General features: G+C 41.9%; 5 protein-coding genes across 21 annotated transcripts in view; 1 reads left to right on the plus strand and 4 right to left on the minus strand.

Moving 5' to 3' along the window:
- Window positions 1-1,124: 1,124 nt before the first annotated feature.
- c24h1orf127 (chromosome 24 C1orf127 homolog) lies at window positions 1,125-6,090 on the minus strand. 3 transcript variants are annotated; one of them, XM_027016335.2, is made up of 12 exons: window positions 5,972-6,090; window positions 5,400-5,510; window positions 5,169-5,251; window positions 4,720-4,821; window positions 4,484-4,608; window positions 4,205-4,348; window positions 4,068-4,106; window positions 3,752-3,889; window positions 3,405-3,489; window positions 2,527-2,723; window positions 2,314-2,437; window positions 1,125-2,149 (listed from the first exon to the last, which is right to left on the minus strand). In XM_027016335.2, the coding sequence occupies exons 2-12, from the start codon at window positions 5,495-5,497 to the stop codon at window positions 1,296-1,298; spliced, it is 1,989 nt and encodes a 662-aa protein (XP_026872136.2). In that variant the 5' UTR covers window positions 5,498-5,510; window positions 5,972-6,090; the 3' UTR covers window positions 1,125-1,295. The 3 variants fall into 3 exon arrangements, with proteins under 3 accessions (XP_026872136.2, XP_026872135.2, XP_026872137.2); XM_027016334.2 differs by having other exon boundaries at window positions 5,400-6,090; XM_027016336.2 differs by having other exon boundaries at window positions 2,070-2,221; window positions 5,400-6,090.
- A 175-nt stretch (window positions 6,091-6,265) lies between these two features.
- On the plus strand, window positions 6,266-10,762 carry tardbpl (TAR DNA binding protein, like). Of its 5 annotated transcripts, XR_003411053.2 has the most exons (7): window positions 6,267-7,056; window positions 7,226-7,389; window positions 7,591-7,731; window positions 7,974-8,159; window positions 8,247-8,331; window positions 9,094-9,240; window positions 10,063-10,762. XR_003411053.2 is itself a non-coding variant. In XM_027016312.2 (6 exons), exons 1-6 carry the CDS (start codon window positions 6,816-6,818, stop codon window positions 9,186-9,188), a joined length of 912 nt encoding a protein of 303 aa, XP_026872113.1. In that variant the 5' UTR covers window positions 6,267-6,815; the 3' UTR covers window positions 9,189-9,638. The 5 variants fall into 5 exon arrangements, 4 of the variants coding, with proteins under 4 accessions (XP_026872111.1, XP_026872112.1, XP_026872113.1 ...); XM_027016312.2 differs by lacking the exon at window positions 10,063-10,762 and having other exon boundaries at window positions 9,094-9,638; XM_027016313.2 differs by lacking the exon at window positions 10,063-10,762 and having other exon boundaries at window positions 7,989-8,159; window positions 9,094-9,638.
- sst6 (somatostatin 6) lies at window positions 10,505-12,642 on the minus strand. Of its 2 annotated transcripts, none has more exons than XM_027016315.2 (3): window positions 12,491-12,642; window positions 11,865-12,049; window positions 10,505-11,722 (listed from the first exon to the last, which is right to left on the minus strand). In XM_027016315.2, exons 2-3 carry the CDS (start codon window positions 12,021-12,023, stop codon window positions 11,516-11,518), a joined length of 366 nt encoding a protein of 121 aa, XP_026872116.2. In that variant the 5' UTR covers window positions 12,024-12,049; window positions 12,491-12,642; the 3' UTR covers window positions 10,505-11,515. The 2 variants fall into 2 exon arrangements, with proteins under 2 accessions (XP_026872116.2, XP_026872115.2); XM_027016314.2 differs by having other exon boundaries at window positions 12,485-12,642.
- Window positions 12,643-14,769: 2,127 nt separating this feature from the next.
- pgd (phosphogluconate dehydrogenase) lies at window positions 14,770-20,748 on the minus strand. The gene is made up of 13 exons (XM_027016309.2): window positions 20,633-20,748; window positions 20,195-20,270; window positions 19,892-20,071; window positions 19,741-19,806; window positions 19,498-19,616; window positions 19,336-19,405; window positions 19,110-19,244; window positions 18,734-18,923; window positions 17,343-17,473; window positions 17,015-17,148; window positions 16,590-16,689; window positions 16,009-16,131; window positions 14,770-15,773 (listed from the first exon to the last, which is right to left on the minus strand). The coding sequence occupies exons 1-13, from the start codon at window positions 20,638-20,640 to the stop codon at window positions 15,654-15,656; spliced, it is 1,452 nt and encodes a 483-aa protein (XP_026872110.1). The 5' UTR covers window positions 20,641-20,748; the 3' UTR covers window positions 14,770-15,653.
- A 682-nt stretch (window positions 20,749-21,430) lies between these two features.
- The window catches only part of kif1b (kinesin family member 1B), a 55,716-nt gene continuing 52,842 nt past the window's right edge, over window positions 21,431-24,304 (minus strand). For all 10 annotated transcript variants that reach the window (XM_027016308.2, XM_027016303.2, XM_027016298.2 and 7 more), the window contains one exon: window positions 21,431-24,284. In XM_027016308.2, coding sequence (XP_026872109.2) covers window positions 24,242-24,284 — 43 coding nt within the window. In that variant the 3' untranslated portion in view covers window positions 21,431-24,241. The remainder of the gene's footprint in view (window positions 24,285-24,304) is intronic.

Here is a 24,304-nt window from a genome sequence, read left to right on the forward strand (position 1 = left end):
AAAAAACGCTCTCTTAGTATAATCAAGCATGACCAAAACATACAGATAAGTTACAGTTCACTTTGTTAGTTTAATAGCATGGACTATCAATAGAGGCTGAAACGTGTACTGGGGGGGGGGGGGGTGTCAAAGTGTGAGCAATGGCACCATCTACTGTCCCACAAATAGTATCTAAGCTCAAATAAAAAGGCGATTGTTTCTATAGCGTATACCAAACCTAAAGTAAAAATATATACATATTCATCGACTAGGCGGTACGTTTCCTCACTTTCAAACAAAACCATGTCCTTCCATGGCTTTAACCTTGCTCTTTGTGATGTGTTTGACCTGCAAGGACTGTGACAAAACTAAATTTGTTTAGGCAAATATCATATATGCGTGCAGATATTTGTGCAAGTGACATGCTTTCCTGCCTGAATACATATCTTCATATGAACCCTGCAGGGTAATGGTGTGCTTTTCACTTTGATCGTTCAAATTTTGTAACCGAAGTGTTGCTTCTTTTGTTATTATCCCTGATAAATGAATTATTAGTAGCAGTAGTAGTATGTAGATTAATGAGCCAACCGAGTATATTCACGAAAGGTAAAGGATATAAGCATGTGGGAGAAAACAGGATGAAACACATGATTTGAAAGAACACTTCACACAGCTGAGAAAAACCTCCGACTCTGATGCAGACAGACAGAAATGCAACCACAACCCTTTCCACTGGCTGTGTCATCAGGGACATGTGTGCACGACTTTGCATGTGTGTATTATTCAAATTTGCCATGGAAACCTGAGTAACACTTCAGGTTTGCACTACTTCTGTAATTAGCAAAAGCTGCATCGACATATAGCATGTGCTTCTCGCGTTCTTTGGTGGTCATTGAAAACTAAAAAGCCGCACCACTTCAAAAGGGCTCTGTGGCAGGAATAGCATGACTCCACACAGCAGTTGCCATGACACTGCATGACGATTGATATGCAGTGGCAATCTCAGCCACACATTTCTCTTTAGCAGCGCAGATAAACTCACGGCACAGATAAGACACACAGCACGCATTCACCTAGACAAGGCCTCCAATCACACTGTTACACATATAGATAGTTCCATAGTTACAGTCATGACAGATGAGCAGTTTGGATTTGCAAGTTCCCTTTATTAGGCTGGTTTTAATTTGGGGGGGGAGATAGCTCTTGTCTAGTTCAGTAGAAGCATGTGGACCTGGTGACCCATAGCTGGGGTAGTTTGTTCAGCACCAGTTCTCTCACCAAGCCTCTTAGCAGCTATGTGTACACTGGCATTACAGTCATCGGGGGGGGGCATACTTGCCTGCAACTTGCTCATCTGGTGTGTGAATTGGTTCTGTCTGATTAGTCCCTGTTGAGTGCATCACAATATCAGGTGAAGGAGGAGTCAGGGAGAGTTGAGTGTGTCCTCGATGGAGTTGGAGGAGCTTCTGGGAGGCAGAACGAGTGTTTAAAGGAACATCAGAGACAGTCTTCGGAATTATAACCTCCTTCAGATCCAACAGTGATAAACTGGTGCTCTCTAAAGGCAATGGTGACGTCACAGGGGTCCACTTGACCATGGTATTGACTTCACCGTGGTGAGGAGGAGCCACACCGGAACGTGCAGCTTTGCTAATGCTCCCATCTGTGGCTGTGCTGATATCTGCGGTCAAATTAGATGGTTCAGTTGTTATGGCTGACGAGGTTTCTCCAGTGCTCAGCGAAGAACCATGTAAACCAAGCGATGATGCGTCGTCTGAATCCAGGTTTGCTTCGTGGGTAACGTATGAGGGCGTAGTTGGAACAAAGCGGGAGAGACCTCCTGGTCTGGAGGCTGTCCACTCCCAGGAACGTGTACTCATCACTTCTGCAGCCTGCACATTTGACTTTCCCCCGTTTGCTAACAAGGAGTTGATACTGTTTAGCGCTCGAAGGGTGTCAGTTTCCAGTGAACTGGTGCTCCATGGAGACACCGATGCCACTCTGAGCCCCTCAGTAGGTGGAAACACTTGCGCGAGTTTAAATGTCTTGCTAAATCCTTCTGTTGTCTGAGATAACAGCTGAGGGTTCTTGCCAGAAGCCTCAGCGGAGAGCAGCGGGCGACCCGTGCCCTCAGCATATGGGGGTGCGGTAACTGAAGTCATGCGTTCCTCTGCAAATGTCACACAAGGTTTAGGCGTCACTCAAGTATAAGTTTCAGTCACCAATGAAGGAATGGAAGTCCCTGAAACAAACACAGATCGTGCTCATATCCGACAGCGTCGTCAGACTTTGCAGCATCATTAAGTACATTGACGTACTGTTACAGATACTAACCTAAACAGGGCGACATGTTCTCCATAGTCCAGACCATTTTGTTGTTTGTCTCTTTAAAAGTGAGCACAACGTCAATTCTGAGGAAAGCCTGCTGCAGGTCACGACCCTCTTTTTCAGTGCATTTCTGAAAGAGAAACCACAAGGATAGTAGTTCTAAAACACGCAAGAAAGAAGGAATTGAAAGCCTGTTTGATGAATGGCATGCTTCTTCACCTTCATCTTTTGAATAAGGGCAGTTGGAATGATGAGTTTCACAAAGCCACTGTTCTCAGACCAGGTGAAGGCGCTCGTCTGGTTTACAGACACACTACTGACAGACAGAGTCTCACTGTCATATCCTCCCCGCTTGGTCAAACCCATGCGACGTTTGTAGATGTGCAGTACTGTGTTCTCGGATGAATACATAGTTACTAAATCAGATAAACACGTAAACATGCTTTAGATGTAGAAAAACAGAGTAACCGAGTTAATAAAAAGAGTGTTTACAGGAAAGAGAGGCCTAACATTGCATAAAAAATAATGACATAAAACATAAGGGAGTATAGAGATTCCGTGTCCTTTCAGAATGATTTGTGTACAGGGCAGAGGCCTCTGTAGAGGTTCTGTAAAGGATCCTGGGTAGGCTTTAGTGGATCTCAGGGTAAGATATATGACCTCTCTACAAGGCTCAGGACCGTATGTAAAAACAATCTTCTTTAGGATAAGGTCAAGAGAAGTCTTCTCTTGGAATATGGTGGTAACAGGTTCCAACTGGTGTGGATGTTGAATATCAGTTTGCATATGTTGACTAATGTATGGTTTGGATGTAATAGTGGCAAATGCAAACACTAGTATGTAAAAATGCTGGGGTGAGTACATGATCACTTCTGACAAATGTATAAAAATGTGTGTAGACATTCTCCGGAGAGTGCCTCAATAAGGCTTGTTAACGTTAACCTGCAATATAATACAGGACCAGCTATTCTCTTCTACTAATTCTGAAGTCTGCATCTATATTTTATATTTGTATGTTTAACTGTAAGACTAGCTGATTGGGGATTTAGGAATGACGTAACACAGAGGGAAAGTTCAATGAGAAAACCAGTACCCACCTGTTGGACAGGTAGCCTCCATGCTATAAGCATAATTTCCACTGACCAGCTTGAGAGGTAAGAATTGCCCCTCAGTCTGAAGAACCTAAAAAACATGGCATTGTCTGTGCTTAAAAAAAGGCCAATCTGAATTTTAAAACATGTAAAATCGGTGCCTTTACTATCTTTTACAATCTTTACTGATAGAGCTGAAGTTGAAAATATGCTATATAGCATAATGTCCACAAGATGGCAGTCCATACAAGCTCTATTAAAGGAAAGCACCCTCAAGCATCATTCATTAAAAACCAGTTTGAGAGCTGCATAAAATATTCAAATAAAAGGTAAACTATTCTATTTTAACTCACCTGCACAGGGCTAAGGATCGTGTTCCTTCTGCCTTGAACAGTAATGTATGGTTTATGAATGTCGACGTATACTTGAATGAGACTGGCATCTTCTAACGCCACCACCAGACTGCCTCCCAAAGCAAGAGACCAGCTGAGCTAGCAGGGGAAATAACACCATTATGATACCAACCTTACTGCTTTAATGAAGAACTCTCATAAAAAATACCAAGTTCAACTTCCTCAGTATTTTACATCATCATAAATATCTAAATATTAAATATAGGCGTAATTGATTACACACACAGTTTGTGATCGAATTTTTGAGGAATGTTACCTCATTGTTCCAGCTGTCCACTGGTATCAGTCTGGTAACCTTTGAAAATCCAACATCACATGCTTAAAAGTGAGAAAGGTATGGCAGAAAGAGACAAACCTGCCCTGGGTTTTGTATTTAGATCACTGGCGCTCTACCTGAATGAAGTCGGGGTCACACTGAATGTGTTCACTGCTGAGTGGTGCTGCCAATACAGGACACTTCATTACGTAACTGCGCATCCTGCCCCCAAAACGGCTTATTCTCTTCAGCAAGTTCAGCGGCATCACATAATGGCCATGCTGAAAGGAAGCAGACCAGATGCTGTTGTAAAACGACTGTCATGATAGCAGCGCCTGAACAGGCCGGAACAAGCTCCTAAACACGACATGTGCTGTAATGTTAAAGAATACAGTACAGGAATATTTTATTCTCACCTCCAACTGCACAAAGCATCCACTATACATGACTCGGAAGATGTAGTTCCGGTCAGGATCCTTATGCAGGCCAAACCCACATGCAGACAGCTGATGGTTTAAGCTATCTAGAGACGCAAGGGCAACTAGACCAGAGGGGTTGGATGTGTGAGGTTTGTTGCAAGTAAACTATCTGAATGTACTTAATCCAAGAGTGTGTTTATTTTTTAGGAACATTTCTGTATGCCACAGCTCACCTTGAATCCTCAGCATTGCTGAAAGCCAGAGCCTCAAGCCCTCAATTCTCATTCTGTGGATCCACAGTTCCATGTATTCAGAGAAGCACCCCACATCGCCTTCTGAAACAAAAAATAAAGAATGTTGTGTACAGCTGCTTTTTACTGAACACTTTTCATTCATTCACATCCACTTCCAGTTTAGTTCCATCTGCATGCCACTGTAGTAGGTGAGAGCCCATATACAATTCCTAAATTGTATGAAACATCCCACCATACATCTTTCCAAATGCTGGTTACATTGCATTGCCAAGCACTCCAATGTATTTCAGACAACAACAGGTGTAAAGAGGGACCCTGACACCCCCATGTTGAGACAGACCTCTACAATGCTCATGAATGTCTATAGCAAATGCCCCCTCCAGTTAAATTAATGTAATTTCTTTTATAGACACTTCTTGGAGAATTACCCATGGTGCTTTCAGGTGGGCTGTCAATCCAATCTCGCTTCTGAACTGGTAAAACATCTCCACATATGGGTAAGAATAAATACCTACATGGAAAAGAAACAGAGGCAGTGGCCAACGTTAGAAACGCATACACCTATCATTTGGCACGCATCGTTTACTTTATAACACACTGACAAAGGTTTGTTCGGCTTTTTACTTTGTGGAAATACTGCAAAAGAACAGCATACTTACAAGGAAAACAGGAAAAATCCACACAGCCCAGAGACCATGATTGCCAAGTCGGTAATACTCGTAGCTGAGCTTGCAGCATTTATAAACTGAAGCATCATCTGTGTTTGCCTACTAAAAATCGCAGCTTGGTGAAGGGGACAATATAAAATGTACATCACAGGTTGTGCTACAAAGAGCTCAGTAGTAAGAAAGGGTTGTGTTTGTTAGGGGTTTTTTCACACATCCTATGGCGTTCGTTTAGTTTGAGGTCTTTCATGTTGAAAGCTATTGTCCCAATACCTCGACAGATTAAACGTTACACTGTTTACTTCCATGCCTATACGTGACTGGATAGTGGTGCAAACGAGACTGAAAAGTAAGACTGACCTATATTGTAACGATTAAAAAAAGCGAAGGCCTGCCTTAAATTCAGCCAACTCAAAGCTGCTGGGTGCAGTTATTATATTGTGTATTATTGCTAATAAAGCAAAAAAAAAAGAACGTCTGCTTTTTTTGGCAACCCATTAAAAGGAGAATAGTTGTGTTTATTGAACTTAAGTGTGCAGTTTGCAGATAAAAATACACAAACGCACCAACATCGCCGATTGAAACGCAGCGTAGATCCGTGCCTGCGTACGATAGGACCACAGAGCCTCGCCCGCACCACTGTCCGTTAGACCGGGGATCCGTTTCATCACGTCTACGGCACCTTAAGAACTGAAAAGCCATTCGCGTCTTTCGACAAATATATATATATATATATATATATATAAACATAAACAGGTGCTTGCATAGGTTTACCTTTGTGACATTTTAAAGCAAAAAATAAATACATTCCACCCCTGCAGTCTGATATACAATAAGACCTCCCAAATGATGATGTAATTAGTTCGGCGAGACCTTAACGGCCATTTTGATGGCGGTTTGAGGTGAGATAAACACTCGGGTGCGTTTGTTTTTTAGTTTGTTTTTAGCATTAAATGTTGTTTCAGAAAGTCACTGTGTGATAGTTTCCCGGACGTGGACACGCTGAAAGCAAAGTTTAGACGCGTCGGAAAGCGCGGAAACCTCCCTGCCATTCATTTTTTTTTCTCAAGCGTGTTCGTTGTTAGCAGGAGAGCTAACTAGCTGGCGGAGCGCGAGGGCCTGCTCTGTTCATGGGCGCTAGTAAAACACTTTTATGAAGTATAAGCCCACATCAAGTGAGAATCGTGATCACGAACAGTTGATATATAGGTGGATAAAGTATTAATCTGTGCAACGTTAGTGTTTTCAGTTCAAATACGCGCGGATTTGCTAGATATTTTTCACAAAGCTGGCTGCGGTAGTTAGTTAACTGAATTATTTAGCGAGTGTGGTGGCTAACGGGAGCTAGCACGAGGCGACCGATCTTGGCGCGTTTAAGTACCGGCTGGCGAATCTTATAATTAGCGAAACATGGAAACGTGTTACATTCGTGTGGCTGAGGATGAAAACGAGGAGCCGATGGAGATTCCGTCAGAGGAAGACGGCACCGTGCTGCTGTCGAGCGTAGCCGCACAGTTTCCAGGCGCGTGCGGCCTACGCTATCGGAGCCCGGTCTCGCAGTGCATGCGAGGCGTCCGCCTGGTCGAGGGCGTGCTGCACGCACCAGACGCAGACTGGGGCAATCTGGTTTACGTCGTCAATTATCCAAAAGGTAAATATTTCATTGCATAATAAATTTGCAGAGAATGGCTGTTAAATCTGAGTGCATTGGCATTGTAGTTTGAATGATGACGACGATAATGACTTGTGCTGTGTAAGTAATTGATTGCTATCGAAGCTGCTATGAGGCGCATTGCATTTGAAACGTAATATATTTTCAGATAACAAAAGGAAGATGGATGAAATGGATGCTGCCTCTGCTGTGAAGATTAAGAGAGGTATCCAAAAAACCTCAGATTTGATTGTTCTTGGGTTACCTTGGAAAACAACAGAGCAAGACCTGAAAGACTATTTCAGCACTTTTGGAGAAGTGATAATGGTGCAGGTCAGTGCTACTCAGATTCCAGTCTTGGGGGCACAGTAGGGTTTGGTGTTTCCTCATTAAACCCACCTAGTTTATCTAAACACACCTTGATTTGGGTGTGTTGGACCACCAAAGACACTGAACTTTAGAGTGCCCTGTCCATCCTGCATAAAGTATACATATGCTAGGGTTTGTGCTAAATGTTGCCTCTTTCCTCACCAGGTTAAGAGAGATGTAAAAACTGGAAACTCCAAAGGATTTGGCTTTGTGAGATTTACAGATTACGAGACACAAATTAAAGTCATGTCCCAGCGGCACATGATTGATGGGCGGTGGTGTGACTGCAAGCTCCCCAACTCAAAGGTATAACCCATCAGTGTAACCACTGAAGTAAATATTTATGCTAAATATAAACACACACATTTCAAATAACAGCTATAGTTTCCACAGTATAATGTAGCCCAAAATATGTAGCGTTTGCAAGTAGATATAATCGATCATATTTAGTTGCCAAGATGTATGGAAATAAGTGATTGTACATTTTGTGCAGTGACAGTGTTGTGAGCATTGCATGAGTAGACCCTATTTTCTATTAATTGATCTAGTATTTCCTGGAACAGGCTGGACTGGATGAGCCTATGCGCAGCAGGAAAGTGTTTGTGGGCCGCTGTACAGAGGACATGACTGTTGATGACCTCAGGCAGTTCTTTATGCAGTATGGTGAAGTCACCGATGTCTTCATACCCAAACCTTTTCGGGCTTTTGCCTTTGTCACTTTTGCAGATGACCAGGTTTGTTACTAAGCAGTTTGACCAGGAATTTGTTCACCGTCAGCCTGGTTGATTTGTTGTAATTGGGAAATTGTTGTTGTCCCCCAGGTTGCACAGTCGCTGTGTGGTGAGGACCTGATCATTAAGGGCACCAGCGTGCACATCTCCAACGCAGAGCCTAAGCACAATAATAGTAGGCAAATGATGGATCGTGGTCGTTTTGGGGGGTTCGGGCAGGGCTTTGGTAGTAGTCGCAGTGGTAGTAGCAGTGTGAATTTTGGCGCTCTTAGCCTCAACCCAGCTATGATGGCAGCTGCACAGGCTGCCCTCCAGAGCAGCTGGGGAATGATGGGCATGCTGGCTAGTCAGCAGGGTCAGACGGCTGCCTCTGGCACCACCTCAGCGGGCCAGACCAGCGGCAGTAGAGATCAGAATCAGAGCTATAGCACAAGTGGGAACAACTACGGTGCCACCAGCTCAGCCAGTCTCGGGTGGGGGGCAGGCACCAATTCGGCCTCCGGCAGTGGGTTCAGCTCAGGCTTTGGCTCCAGTATGGAGACCAAATCCAGTTGGGGGATGTAGAGGGTTGCTTTTGTTTCGCTTGTGTGGTAAGTATTTTGAGAAGTTTGTAGCCAATCTTGTTTCATTTTTGTTTTAAAGGGGGAAATGTTCTGAAGGTTGTTATACATTAAACTAGCTCTGTAAAATTTGAGTGGGGGAAATCATGAGTGGTATGAAGAATAAGAAAGTTGCTTTTGTTTTCATTGATTAGCTAAAATGTGATTTTATGTTATGGGTACTAAACTGAAATGTCAAGCGTCATATTGTTTCAGTGCCCTCTCAGTCGTGTTTAGAGATGCTTTGTTTTGAACCTGATTTTGAGTTGCAGTGTGTGGACTTGTTGAATTGTTTTTTTTGAAGTTTATGGTCAAGCCTTCATAAATTTCTTCTACAGTTCACCACCTCTTTTCCAATTTCCCGGGAAGAAGCCCCTCGTTGGCCGCAATGTTCGAGCGATCTCAGTATCAGTACCCTTCTTCCCATGTGTAAATGCTTTGCCATCAAAGAACACAGCTTCACTCTGCATTTACTGTGTTAGACGGTGGGTGTTGTCTTTTTCTCCCCTTTTTTCGTGGATGAATCTGTCCAATGTGTATGGCTTTGAGAACGAGTGAGGTGATCGATTGATGGTGAGCCTCGAGTGCGAGACTGAATGAGCGAACGGACTGAGAGAACGTGAACGCAAGTGTGAAAAAGCTGGTTGTGCGATGAAAACAAGATGACTGCAAGATGTGAGAAGAACCTGTGTGAGCGAGTGTGAGCAGGAGCCCCGTGTTTTCTATAGCGCCATCAAATGGACATTGGTTGCATCCTCCTTTTGATCTGACACCTTTCATCCTTTTTCTCGTTAAATCAAGTTTAGTTACTGCAAAAAAATTCTATAGCTGAGATATATTATATATATATATATATATACATATATATATATATATATATACACACACACTGTGTGATATAGATAGATATATATATATATATATCTGTGTGTATGTATGTAGTGGAATGTCTAGATAAAAATCTAAATATTTGTATACATGCTATACTATCTGTTGTGAATGCTTGTATGGTGTGTGTGTTTTATCTTCACCCTGTTACTGACCTCCAAGTGTGAACATGGGGAGTGGGGGTGTGTGGCGGTGATCGTGAGCTCTGAGTGACTCGAGGGCTGTTGTGGCGGTGGGAGTTGGAAGAATCCCTATAGAAACTTTGCGTTTGTTAAGTGTTTTTGAATGCATTTTATATGTTTTGTGAATCAAAGGGAACTCAAATAAAGCTAATTTGACTAGGTATTTGATAGTGGTGTATTTTTGATTGCTACAAAAATTAATTGAATTGCAAAAACTTATTTAATTCGCATGTATAGGGACCTTGGACTCGGCTGGCCCAGGTTTACATCAGAACCCAGAGTGAAGTCAGTTTTGGGGAAGCTGAAGACTGGAGTTGTAGTGTTGGCGGCCCCAACACAGTTCAACTGTGGAGCTGCTGCTGAATGCCTTAGACCTGAAAAGGGACTTCTTCACTTCTCTGTAACAGGATCCCTGGAATCCCTATTGAAATTTAAACGGACAATTCCAAATTGGCTGGAGCACACGTCTAAAGAAACCCAATCCAAAATTAAGGGCAATATAATTTTTTTTTTCTTCTTCTTTCTTTTCTTTTCATGGAAGAATGCCTGAACCCCTCAGTCCCATTTCAAATGATTATCTGGTTTAAAAACTCATCTATGCTATTCACTTTGTTAGTATTGTTTAATGCCAGACTAATTTTTCTTGCTATTCCTTTTTTTTTTCTTTTTTTTTTTTGTCTTTTTTTTGTTTTGGGGCTTTTTGTTTGTTTGTTTGTTTTGTAAGTTGTCAAATTGCAGGCCTAGCGATTGTAATTAAGTGGTCAGTTTTCACCGAAAATGAAAGGCCTTTTTTATAAACAGTAGCTTATTCATTTCTGTCATAGGTGAAATGTATAGAACATAAGGGTTTTGTGAAATGTTTGGGCTCTACTGGGGCAAAGTAGTAAATGACTTTCATCTCTGGTAATACCCAATAAACAGGCCCATAGGAATCATATCACTGTGTTTTAAATCCTATCCATAAATTCAATTTTAGTCACTTAAAGTGTAAAATAAACAGTTAATTTTGCTATCAGCTGTTGGGTTGTAGGTTTATGTTTGGTTGTGCATCAGGTTAGGCAGGTGAGAAACTGGAGACATGAAGGCAACTGAAGATACTAGGATAACGTGTGCTGATATAACGGATTTGGTCTGAGTATTCACAATGGCTTTACATTATGAGGCATGCTTTTGTTTTTGACGTTAACCTGCATGACGATCAGCACATTTTCAAAGCAGTGTTCTCTGATTCTCTTAGGTTATTTTAAATTAAGATAACATGCTTAATTTAAGGCATCACAAACTTCAGCAAAGGACTGCTTGGAAAGGTTTTAATCTAGAAGTTCAGGCAGGTTTTGTTTGTCTTCAGTAACCTTACCAATACTAATGTTGCTAAAAAAGAAAGCTGAAAGTTCAGTTAGTATTGTGGAAGTGTGCCAAAGTCATAAGCATTGTAATAAGCCATTTGCAAACTTTTTATAGTATCTAACACTTAATTTCCAGGGGGGTCAAATTGTTTTGAAAATCATGCAAAATGTCACCACTAAGCAAACAGTGGAATATACAAGTTTTAGAAGTGTATACTCAAATCACCTCAGAAAGTCAGGCATTCGAATGTTTATTAATACTCAAGGTTTGGGGATTCAGCTATTGTTAGTTATGTAAGGTATAGAAGACCAGATTCAAGGAGACATTGTTCACTCTGTATGTGTTAGCATGAAGAGAAGGTCTTCCAGAAGAAGTTTTTGCACGGAGACTTCTCCCGGACCGGTGGCAGGCCCAGCACCACCCGCTCTCCCAGTTTACCACTCAACAGCTGCTCGAGGTCCAGTGCGCCTAGGTCTTTAGCAGTCATGTTCAATTCAGCCAGCTCTGACAGAATCTTCAACAGCAAGTCCTTCTGCTCTTTTGTCAAAACCTGAGCAATAGTTACATTTTCTATTTGTAATTTAAATTTTAATAGTTGATAACCTAAGCATCTATAAACCACAAAACCTAAATGAAAGAAGGATGTTATTGATAAGTCTATACAGTTTAAAGTGGTGGAGGTGTAGACTCACATCATTGCTGTGCGGTAGCTTGCCCTGTACAGGCAGAGCATCAGTTCCAACGGTGCACCATGCGATCAGCAGCACAGGGACCATGCTTAGCAACACTCTCATGATGAACGTTACGCTTTCTTCTGCTCCACGGGGATCTGCTCTGCCACCCAGACGCATGCTTTATAATGTAGTCACAAGGGCCACTGACACAGCCCACAGGAAACAAAGTAAATTAACAGATTTAATGCTAATCAAGTCAAAGCAGACTTAGTTACATGTACTCCTGTAAAAATGGCATTTCTGTTTGGCTATTCATACGTGTAACATTAGAAGCTTTTTACAGTCTTTCAGTGTGAAATAGAATAAATTAATGTTTGTAATCGTTGCCGATATGTTTTGATGTGTACTAATATGTAGATTAGGAATGTTGCTGTATTCCAATTTTCCATTGTTTTTAACTGGGTTTATATTTCAACACTCAAAACAATTTAATTATTAACTAATAAAGAAACGATGAAAGCCTTTAGTCAAATATTTGACCTGCATTCTAACAATGATGGTGTCACTTTCCAAACTGAATGCAAGAAGGCATGCACAGTGATTAAAAAAACATGCTTTTAAGATAATAATATACATACACACACCAGAAGCTCTTAGTCATATCACAGAGGAAACTGCTGCAACTCAAAGCGCATCAGACCTCATTGTTCGCCAGACTGCCTCTCCCTCTCAGTGCAGTCCATGCATAATTGATGGGCAGGGCACTGGAGAGGGTGTCCACTTACTGCACACGGTGGTCCGCGCACTGGAGCGATGCGTGATGATTCAGCATCACCCCCACGTGCTCTCAGCCAATCGCTATTGTAAAGCTGCCAGGTTCTGCCGCATCCTCTCTGTGGCATAAGCTCTTATAAGGAATATACCATGTTCCTCTTTCTGAAGTGGGCTGTAATTACAGAGATGTTCTTTTTCCAACAGAGTAATTGGGTCGTGGGCATGACCATGATCAGTGAACCGGACCAACTTTTCATGTGAACAGAGGGAGGCATCTTATTCCAGGATTAAATGGCAAGCTGCAGACAGTGCTAAGCGAGCCTAAGTTCTCTCAACTGCTGCTGTGTTGGAAGGACAATATACAGGTCCTGGAAGACAGTAGTGGTCGATGCTTTGAAGCTGAAAGCCACAAATAAGATTGGCGCTGACTGTGGCACCTGGCCAAGGAAGGACATCCCATGGAGCGGGAGTGCTGATTTAGTGCTCACACATACGTGTAACCTTTGGTTGAGATTCTCTTGCTATTCTCCTTTCTGTAGCTCACTTGCACATGGTTTCAGGGGAAAAGGGATTACGGTACTCTAAAACTCAACAATTACAAATTCTGGTCAATGTTATACACAAGTAAGGTTTTTTTAAATTTATTATTATTCATGTAGTATGCACTTGTGTTTGTCAAAGTGTCTTAGATATGCAGCCAGGGAGGTTTTACTGTATTAACAGGTTCTCCACCTCACACCTGTGCTACTTTTAAAGACAAACAGAAAGATTCGCCTGCCACCTCTCAGTTAACTGTCTCAGGTACATGGTTCAGACTGTTGTTTCATCCAAACAAAAGACTTTAGGGTTGCAAATTTGCATTATAAATTCATCATCTTTTTTATATTCACTATACAGTGTTTGTATACACAATGAAGACTACAGTGTAGTATAAAAGGATCGAATTTCAGCTACATACCCAAAACATTATTTGCTCCATTTGACTTCCCCTCACAGTGTAACTCTTTCAGTAGACCAGATAGTCCATCAGGTACCACTGCTCCGTTCAATCAAAACAATGCTGTCATTAATAAATGAATGGAAAGGGTCCCAGGTTTCATAGAGAGAGTTAAGGGATTGCCTCAGGCAGCCCCTTAGCTTTTCAAGTTTAATAAAGCTAAAACCTTTCATCTGTTGGAGGGCTGGTACACTTCCATATAAGGAGAATAGCCTAACAATGTAGTAAAGGGAATAACATGTTGCTTTTTAATGGATGTGGGGTTGTGGATGAATTCCAAACAGGGTAGTTAGAGGGTTAGGGTCAAGGTCACAAACTAGGGCTTGCTTAAGAATATCAAACATCTCAGATCAAAAGTCGGAGTCAATGGCATGTCCAGAAAACGTGGAAATGTTTGGCATGGGGTTTATACCTCACAAAGACATTGTCTCTGGCAGTATTTTCAGCAGTTTATCTTCTCATATCTCATAACTCATATCTTCTTCGCAGGACTCAGAGTCGGTTAGGTTTAACATTTATGGAACTACATTGTACCAAAACACTATTAAATTATTAACACAACCATTCTGAGTTTTTAATCGAGATTTGTTAGATACTGTTAGCTTGCTGCAGAAACAACACCAGCAGTAAACAGCAATACCTGTAATATTTTATATCTTTGTGTTTAGTGAGTTAGCACACCTGCGGGAGGTACTCCAAGCCAACAGAGATTCCCACAGGCATTGTGCCTGATCTGTTTTGAATTGTCAGACCACTACTTTGACCCCACTCAGAAGTCAGCTGACTGCATCTCTGTAATGTAATGAATTACCTGTTTTTGACTACACAAGTGGGGTGTCTTTGTTGTTGTTTTATTATAATGATCTAATATCTTTTCTCAAGCGTAACAATTTTTTTTTTTATGAGCCACTACTACCCCGTTGCTGAAATGTGCGTGAACAAGAAATCTAAAGGACTTTGTGTCGAACATGCATTAGCACAGGCTGAAACTAACAATCACAAAGTACAAATGGATTAATATTTTAATACTCTACACAGATTAGTTTGTAAGATAGTGACACTTAGACTACCACTCAAATTCTGTTTCTGTTAGAGATTCATATTTCAGACTGTTGACACATATAAACACTGGATTGTCTGCTGAAACAAAGATTGCCAGGTTGTCTTGGTTTTTAATATACATTTACACAATGAGCAAAAACTATTAAGTACAACTTCCTTTTCCATGAAAAGCTGCTTTCAAGTAACACAACAGGGAAAACATTCCAAATGGCTAGTGGAAAGAGCTGAAGTGCAGGCGTTTGCTTCCCTATCTGATTCCGAGTCTTCTGAGTTTTCCCAGTCTCCTCTCCGATGCCTAATATCTTCTGGTGTAAGTATATTATTACTGTATCATAAATGTTTCCCCATCATGTGATGCAACTGAGAAAGGTAATATAGATTACACAACACAATATCCTCATGGAAACAACTTCCTTACCAACAAGACACTTACTAGTGTCTGCTGCTATGTGGTTCATAGTAACTGTACAAAACACCAAATTATATATTCTCCAAGTCAGGGAAGCATCGAAAAACACAACTCTCCCTTTTAATACGAAAATTCTCTCTGCTGTTGACGGTTAATTTTGCATATACAAAAACAAAAAGTCAAGTGAAGTGGACCAAAGCTAATTAAAAATGGATTCAACTCTATTTAGGCCAAGACAGTGCAATAATGAACCGTAATCCACGGTCAGTGCTTTCGACTTTGGGGGAAAATAACTAGTACTACACTAGTCCTCATTGTCTGTGGCATAGGGCCTTATGCGTTGTACTACTTTCAGAAAAGAGGAAGAATTTGCAAAATGTTTACACATGACTGTGTCCCATTACATACAGAACTCTGCATTATTTCAGGACGTCATAAAACCCTTGACTAATGGTTAGATAGGGCTGTACTTCAGGTTCTAAGTTGGAGGCATTGTCTTGTTCAGGTGCCCTAGTCCCATGTTCTTGAACAACAGCGCTCTCTGCTGGAATGAGATTCCTTAGCCTTAGGCATTGTAGGAAGTGGAGGACACATTTCCTCCATGGCCTGTCCAGTTAGTGTGGATGAAGTGACCAGGATTTGACAGCAACTCGTATGTGTGGGCGCCAAAGTAGTCTCTCTGCGCCTGTAGTACAAAACATTGATACATAGTTCACGTTTTGGTGGGTCCTTTGAGCGTAAAAACAAGAACACTGATGATTTAACAGCTGTTTGAAGATAAAAGCCTTTTCTTTAGTGTAGACACCTGACCCATGACCACAACCCCCCCACCCCCAGAAATGGCCAGAGTGCTGGGCTACACAGCCAATGGAGCAGTGCAGTGAGGGGCTCCAGAGCTTGGCTGGATGGAGAGAGTTTACCTGCAGCAGGTTGGCTGGCAGCATGGCATGCCTGTAGCCATCGTAGAAGGACAGCGCTGTGGTGAAGGATGGCATAGGGATGCCCAGCTCAACTCCCGTGCTTACGACACGTCGCCATGATGCCTACAGCATGGGACAAAGATGGAAACTCGGTCTACACTACAGATCTAATTACACCAACATCATAAGACGGCGGATTGGTTGAATTTGAATGGAGAAACTGCAAAGCACCCCTGACATACACAGCTGATGGTGGGAATACTGTGAATACACAGAGATCACTTAATGACTGTTGTTGATAAATAATATTAATAATAACAACAACAACGACCACCACCATGCCTCCAGTCGACCCTGAATGATCCATTTAAAAAAGGGATCAGGTGATGTTTTGTATATGTAGATATCTTGTGTATGTATATGTAATTGCATCTATAGATTAAGTGCGCCCATACCTCTGTGTATCCCTATACATCATTAAAAGCATAGCCGATAGTGATGGGCATGACTGGAGTTTATTTAGCTTCACTTCTAGTTAGCTACAAGGTCGTGTGGGGTCATGTCTTCCCCAGCTCCTGTACCTGGCAGTCTTGTACAGCGTTTGTGAAGAAGCCATCCAACAGCAGATTCTGCAACTCAGAGTCCCGATCAAAGGCCTCCTTGATCTTTCCCAAAAAAACACTAAAAGTAGACCATCCAAATATAAGCTCATAGTGATTCCAAACAACAGCCGTTCCTAACACAGTCAAAGTCTCATCATTTCAGCAGGAAAAAAAAACAAAACAACATTTTAGTATTCCAGTACAAATGACATTTTACCAGGAACTAAAACAGAAGCTCTGTTTCCTCATGTGCTGTTCCAGTGTTACAACATTGAGCAGACAGTGAATGACATCATGCATCATTACATTGTACTCCGTCTCAGCAAACAAAGCCTCCGTGCTCAGAATGACCTGTTCCCACTAACCTTTTCACCCTGAACCCTGTGGTCCAGCGTGGCGCTTACCTCCGGATGATGCAGCCACCCCGCCACATCAGGGCGATGGCACCGTAGTTGAGGGACCAGCCAAATTCCTTGGCCGCCTGCCTCAGAAGCATGAAGCCCTGAGCGTAGGAGATGATCTTGGAGGCATACAGAGCCTGAGTGGGAAACAGAGAGAGCATTAATACACAAAAAACGCTGAAAGCTACAGAACGTCCAGACTTGTTACGCCAATCCTAAATACGGTTTGTGTAAACATTTTAGTTCTGAAAGTGTTCAGATTCTGTACAAACCACTAAGAAATAAAAAGCAAATTAAATCTGGGCAATGTGCCCAATACAACTGTACCAACCTTTCTAATGTCTTCGAGAAACTGATCCTTGTCCCCAGTAAACTTAGCCCCCTGAGGCCCTTTCAGGCTCTTGCTGGCCAACACCCTCTCATCCTTCAGAGAGGAGAGACATCTGGCAAAGACAGCCTCTCCTGCAGGAAAACACCAGTGCAGAGGAGTGTCATTTCCAGACAGGAAAGCTAGCTAGGCCAGGGTTTTTCAACTCTAGATTTTTGACTAACTAAATTCAGTAAAACTAAGAAATAAGAAAGATGTGGCAAAACAAAAGGCTGCATTTGAACTGTTTTAAAACTTAACACTGGTTCAGACAGACAGTGCCGACTCTGCTGAACATTAACCAGAAAGTTATATGGACCCAAATGTATCAGTGCAACTGATGACAGAGCACCAGAAATACCAGCCACAGTAAAATCAGAAAAAAAGTGTTTGTGAACCACTCAGAATTAGTTGGATTTCTCCATAAATGGCTCCCAATATAAATGAAAACAAGATCAGACATCATAATAATAAATAAAGACATTTAACAAAATACACACAATAAATTAGTTGTGCCATGTATTTCTTAAACAAATGGTTTAAGCAATCATGTCACATTTAAGGAGCTATTCATGCAGAAATCAAGATTCAGAAAACCCCTTGTAATTTTTCTTGCTGTTTTCTAACCAACATTTTGTCGATATACATAAGATAACCAACGATTAAATCAGCTTTTGTAAAAACAACGCTTGCCACATACACCAACTACAGCGTTCACCACAGGGTCAAAGACTTGAGTAATCATGACTTTGTAGTTTTAGCAGGCCCTCCCAATGAAATATCCATGAAGTGAGGTTGAGAAAGGGAACAAAAATGTCATTGTGAACTAAACACCTCAGCGCTAGCAAACCTGCACACTCAAGCACAAATTCCAGCCCTCACTCTCAAAGACAATACACAGCTGTGTGTTCCCTTCACAGGGGGAAGGAATGTTAATCTGATCATGAGATTTAACAGCATCTCAGACCTCGAGTGTCTGAGAACGCTTCCCCCTCTGCCACATAAATATGCATGAACGTATGTAAATTTTCATCTCAAATATGAATGTATGACTTATGTATGTAAAGATTCCCCTGTGAGAGTATTATCAGTTCCCTGGTACAGTATGTCACAAGGCCAGAGTCAGACTCTTTATGAAACCAGACCCCATTCAACGGCAAAGCAAACAAGACCCCAAAATCCCACATATCAGCTGAAGACTAGCAATGCCTTTCATCTGCTCAGGTAGCGACTACTTCATTCATCATCCTTCCTGAAACCAAACTCTTGATTTTCCACCTAGTAAGAGCCACATCTTCCCTTAATGTCTCACCAAACAACATATAGCATGAAGCCAAAGGTGTAGCAGGACGTACCGATAAGTGTGACAGGAATGCCATATTCCAAGGCGGAGATGGCCGTCCATTTGCCCGTTCCCTTCTGCCCTGCACTGTCTCGGATTTTCGGCAGCAGGTGAGTGCCATCAGTGTCCCTGTACTTGAGGATGTTTGCTGTGATCTCAATGAGGAAAGAATCCAGCTCTGTTTTATTCCACCGGTCAAAAACCTGAGAAGAACCCAGCCCCAGAGACTCAGACACACAGCAGGAACCTGAGCAAAAATAACATCTCAAAGGAGGAAATTCATCGCTTTAAATTGGAACCGGTTCTTTGATGAGACGACAAATTGAGCAACGAGGAAACAAAGCCTGCGTGAGGTCACAGAGTAAAGAAGGAAGTGAGATCGGACTTACCTGGGCCATCTCGTCATGATCCATGCCCAGGACATCCTTCATCAGGTGGTAGGCCTCACAGATCAGCTGCATGTCTCCATACTCAATGCCATTATGGACCATCTTTACAAAGTGCCCCGCTCCCTCATCTCCAACCTGTGCATCAAGTCACAGTCAGCTTGTTATAAACCATATAAATACTGAATGCATTCAGATTACAAATGGATCACTGTTTCACAGGACTCACCCAGTCACAACAAGACTCCCCTGTGCCAACCTTGGCAGCGATGCTCTGAAAGATGTCTTTTATGTGAGGCCTATTAAATGAAAGTCAACTTCATAAGGTAACCAGTTATTGCATGACAGGTGCTGAGCTTGGTCAGACTGAGATCTTTAAGGGTCTATCTACCATGCTTCCTTGTGTCCGCCTGGCATAAGAGACGGGCCGTGGCGTGCCCCCTCCTCTCCTCCACTAACTCCACTGCCCACAAACAGCAGGCCTTTGGCCTTCAAGCTCTGACACCGTCGCTGCGCACACACACAAACAGTATTTATATGCTCTGATGTACACCCCCCGTAAACAGCATTTACACACACTGATACGCACTGTACACACACCCACACGCGACTCCAAGCATTTCTCATGACTTACTGTTGTGTCTCTGTATTCAGAATTGCCCCCATCGATGATGATGTCTCCAGGTTGAAGAAGAGGAACCTACCAACAGAGACTGATGGTAACTTCTCTAATAGAGGATTATATAATGACACAGGAATGATGACACATCTAAGTGGACATTAACCAATTTGTCTATGAAGTCGTCGACAGCCTGGCCGGCCTTCACAAGGAGTATGACACGACGAGGACTCTTCAGCTTAGAGACCATGTCCTCGAGAGACTCCGCACCTATCACTTTTGTGCTTTTTGCTTCATTTCGTAAGAAGTCATGCACTTTGGATACGGTCCTGTTGTAGGCACAGACCTGAACGACAGAAAGAAATCCAGAAGACAAAAAAAAAAAAAAAGGACATTTACAGACATTCGCAACTCTGACCAATTGAAAAGCTGATAGTCTAAAAAGGAGAACTGTGAATTAGTGACTTACAACAAAGCCATGGTCATTCATATTCAGGATCAGATTCTGACCCATCACGGCCAAGCCGATGAGAGCAATATCCGCTCTGAGCAATCAGAAAAATTAGGAAACAAGAGTAGCGACACGCACATGACAAACCACAGAACTCGTAACCAATTAATACTCCTATCCAGTATTACCTATGGAATTTTTAACAAAACTAGCTAGCTAGCTAGCGAAATGGCCTTAAACGCATGAGTTTAATTCTCTCAAGTAGGTGAATTCAGGTGTTTTTCCGTTTCAAACTCATTCCAACATTTTGAGTTTAGTTGTTTCCTCGGGTAGCGTAACGTCAAAAGATGCTAGCAAGGATAGCTAGCCTAACCCAGCCAGGGGCAACCACACCACCAAAGCAACAATACTGACCGAGCGTGGCCAAAATATGAGACTCTGTAAAACAATACTTACTGTGCCATGACTGGAACGAGATTATTTTAGCAAATGCACCGATTTTTGTCAAATCCACTGCGCTGTCACAAACTTCCTCCTTCGCTACCCGTCCGGTATCTGCTTCCAACTGACACGCTCAGCTCCTGACGTCACTTTAACCTCCCTCCAACCCCATTGGTGAAAAAGCCCTGAGGCCAGACAGGTAAGGCGCTGATTGGCTCAGTAGTATAAACACGCCTCTCAAGGTGCTGTCCGCCCAGTAACGTAGATCAATCATTTAAACCGGACACCCCGACCATAGACCTGATGGCACGAAAAAAAGAGATATACCTAATTTAAACTTGTACTAAGTTCAAGTCTTATGTTTAATTTTTTCCTTCACAGAAATGACGGGTCTTTTTAAAGTTGTTTAAAAACAATGAAAGAAAAACCAAGTTACATTTATACTGGTAATGCGTGGGTTGGACTTTTATTGTCACCTCATTCACTAAACAGTTCAATGGTGCAAGATTACCATACACAGAATTAACATATCTGCATTACACATCTAGGCTATACAGCGAATGGATTATAATTATTACAAATACAGAAGACATATTTACATTTTAATTCAAGCTCCATACAACATGTAATATTTACAAAATAAGTATGAAAATGAAGCCAATCTGACAAATAATGTACAGTGTTAATGCCTGGTTTAACTGGGTGTCTCAACAAAATGTGTGGGAATGCAAGTTTAATAAAGGAGGTCTCAAAGAGGGAGTAAATATCGTTTTACTTGTGAAGGCGGGGGGGGGGGGGGGGGGGGGGGGGGGGGGGGGGGGGGGCAAACACGCTGAGCTATAAAGTCTAACAAACAAAAAATGCATACGCAATGACTAATTTTGGAATATCTCTTAAAAAAACAACTATTCCCTGATATTAGAAAAGAAATCTAAGCAGTAGCCCTCCCTGCATAATAACTCTTAATTACAGACCTGGACCAAACCGTTTGAAGTAGTGTTGTTGAACTATCAAGCAAATAAAAGCAAAAGGGAAGCACTACCATGATTCAAAAATATTATATTGAAAATGATTTTTAAAACCCTTCCCATAAGTGAATGCATTTGTCAGTGAAATCCCAGAGGTACATTCAAAGTCCACTTCAACCTGCAACACACCGTGACATCAGATTTTACCCCATCATTTGGTTGGTGTTTGAGTAAAGAACAGATATCCACTCCAGTCTTTATTTGATCTGTTAGTCATCGTAACCATTTGTAATGTGCAAAGAGCTGCAAATTAATATATACATTGCAAAATAACAGACAATTTATCATCGATGCATATGTCTATACATTAGTGATGTAACTCAAAACTGAAAACCTTTGCTCTGTTATGATTTTGAAAACCAGGTTATTTGCTATTTTAGCTTCAAGCTCATTTATGCTTAATTATGGTGGAATAAGTGCAGGGAAAAAAATATACATTTTTCCTCCTTCAGTACATGTAATCTTAGGCTACATACATGTTCATTTTCAACAGATTCAATAACAATCAAATAGCCCAAAGAAAGAATCCCATTTAAGTCGCTCAGGCTGGCTGACCGGAGAATGAGACCACTGTGGCCATTTTCATTTGTTATCTGCGAAAAAGACATCAGATGGATATTGAGACACGGGAGACTATCTAATGCTTTGAGTGCTCACTATTTTGACTTTGCTGCACTGGGAATGCATCTAAAGCACCAAACCTTACAATCCAGGCTATATGTGGAGTATATTTTGGCAATATGTGGAGCACAGAACCTGCTGGTTGGTTGGCCAGAGGTTCACGAAATTCTCACACAAATCCGTTCTATGCAAGACAGAGACTGAGCCACTGGAGTCCTGCGTATCCCCAGTCCTGGCTACTGGTTTCAAATCAAACATACAGAGCAAATATTTTCCTAACAATAAATTAAGAAACAGAATATTGTCCCTTTCCTACACTTTACACTGCAAAATACAAAAGAAACATCACTGCACTCAAGCCTTTAAAACAAAGTACTTTTTTAGTGACAGTGCTGAGACCAAAATCTCCTTCAGTGGTTTAGCTGTATCTGTGACATGTTAATGTGCAAAACTATTAGCTGGATAAAAAGGAAAAAAAAAAGCCCTTCTTACACAACCTTGTCTTTAGCAAAGATAAGTTACGGAATGAGCGTTATCAAATGAGGTTCTTTAGAAATAAAGTTAAGACAACGGGAATACAATACAAAAACAATAATCGCTTTCAACATTAAATTCATGAATTCATATTTGTTCCCAGTCTTGCAGCAGTTTTCTGAGAGAGAGCCAAGACCTGACAACCTTTACAGCACGACACTCAAGGGTTCTACGGCCGACAGATCACTGGAAGATGTGGATCATTACTTAACAAAGCTGTCTGCAAGGTCAGCGCCATTCACCCTTTCCTACAGCCGGCTGCCTAGCAGTCAGCCTGTGGCCGTCGAATCCCTTAAACTGAAATAAAAGCTGTAGTCTTGCAGTAAGTAACACGTTACGTGGGCACAGCGCAAAAGGAATGCTTTGTTTCTTAAGCATCAAGCACCTTCATCCTGAAAAGTACATGCCTTCGCCTCCGTCTCTTTTTGTGGGATTCTGCGTCTGGTCTTTTTTCCCTTCCCCCTTTCCTCTTTTCTAATGTTACATTTTCTGAAGAACACGGAGCGGCTGAGCTCACCACGAAGGAAAAGTAATGTTGTCTTTTATCCCGGACATCTTCCCCAAGTGCTACATGGTAATTATTCTTTACAATTGTGCACGTTTTACTCCTTTACTAAATAGAGTTTGTTTATGCTAAGCAGATACACTGTCCTAAAGCACAGCCTGATGGGTGTATTGGTGCCAGGTCCTGGGAAACGCGGGAGCAACCTCAAACATACATCCTCCTCCTCCAACAACTCACTCGTCCAGTACAAAGGTAATACACAAAATGGAGGAGAAACCTCACCCAGCTTTTAGTTACAGTGAGTAACATTTTATTTCAGGAATATGCTTTGGCCCTTCTAAGTCTCATTATTTTCCGGTGTTAGGAGATCTACTTACTAGCATAAAAACTATTGAGCTAACCTTCTTTTTCTATGAGAGAAATACATATTCTTTTACTGAGTCGTATGCCGTTGTCTTTAATCTAAGTTCACTTGTGTACTTGGTGTAGCTTTGTAAGCAAACTGGTCATATCCTGAGGACTGCAGCTGTGGTCATGCAGGAGAACGCGTCCAAACTCAACAGATAACACTGAAGAAGACATCTTTTAACGACGAGTAGGAACTCAGGGAAGGAGAGAAACTGTTCTGAAGAATCGTGCACACAGAAATAGACCATTACGACATGCTACTAGAAGGTTCCATTATGACAAAGAATGAAAAGCAAAGACGGATCCCAATGAAACAGCAAAAGGCTCAGAGAGAAAAACGGGCGTCGGGGGGGCGTGTGTGTTCAGGAACTCAAAAGTAAATTTGCTGGAGAAGAGACTTAAGCCACAGGTCTACATACAAGGGAAAACCATCAAGAATCACGAAGATTAATAAGTTTTAACACATGGCATGTTCAAGGGCTAGGCAGAAGAAAAGGGAGCACTGTGTCTTCACACCGCTAGGCTTGATCAGTTCTTCAGCAAGCCAGAGCGTCTTCTCGCCAGCTTCGACCTGTGGAAGCAAGCAGGCCA

This window comes from Electrophorus electricus, chromosome 24 (assembly GCF_013358815.1).
Source record: "Electrophorus electricus isolate fEleEle1 chromosome 24, fEleEle1.pri, whole genome shotgun sequence".
Lineage (NCBI taxonomy): Eukaryota > Metazoa > Chordata > Actinopteri > Gymnotiformes > Gymnotidae > Electrophorus > Electrophorus electricus.

Bases quoted from the DNA above. Each gene is read 5' to 3' on its own strand.
- pgd (XM_027016309.2), bottom strand. The intron at 19,807-19,891 runs GTTAATGTCCAC...CTCTGTTGGTAG, and splicing joins ACGACTTCATAGACAAATTG to GTTCCTCTTCTTCAACCTGG. The intron at 16,690-17,014 runs GTAAGCGCCACG...GTCTACTTTTAG, and splicing joins GGTGGCTGCATCATCCGGAG to TGTTTTTTTGGGAAAGATCA.
- sst6 (XM_027016315.2), bottom strand. From the start codon at position 12,023: ATGCGTCTGGGTGGCAGAGCAGATCCCCGTGGAGCAGAAGAAAGCGTA. The intron at 11,723-11,864 runs GTGAGTCTACAC...ACTATTGCTCAG, and splicing joins AGCTACCGCACAGCAATGAT to GTTTTGACAAAAGAGCAGAA.
- c24h1orf127 (XM_027016334.2), bottom strand. From the start codon at position 5,554: ATGTACATTTTATATTGTCCCCTTCACCAAGCTGCGATTTTTAGTAGG. The intron at 4,609-4,719 runs GTGAGCTGTGGC...CCTCTGGTCTAG, and splicing joins AGCAATGCTGAGGATTCAAG to TTGCCCTTGCGTCTCTAGAT. The intron at 2,438-2,526 runs GTGAAGAAGCAT...TTTCTCTTTCAG, and splicing joins CCCTTATTCAAAAGATGAAG to AAATGCACTGAAAAAGAGGG.
- tardbpl (XM_027016310.2), top strand. From the start codon at position 6,816: ATGGAAACGTGTTACATTCGTGTGGCTGAGGATGAAAACGAGGAGCCG. The intron at 7,057-7,225 runs GTAAATATTTCA...ATATATTTTCAG, and splicing joins CGTCGTCAATTATCCAAAAG to ATAACAAAAGGAAGATGGAT. The intron at 7,732-7,973 runs GTATAACCCATC...TAATTGATCTAG, and splicing joins GCAAGCTCCCCAACTCAAAG to TATTTCCTGGAACAGGCTGG.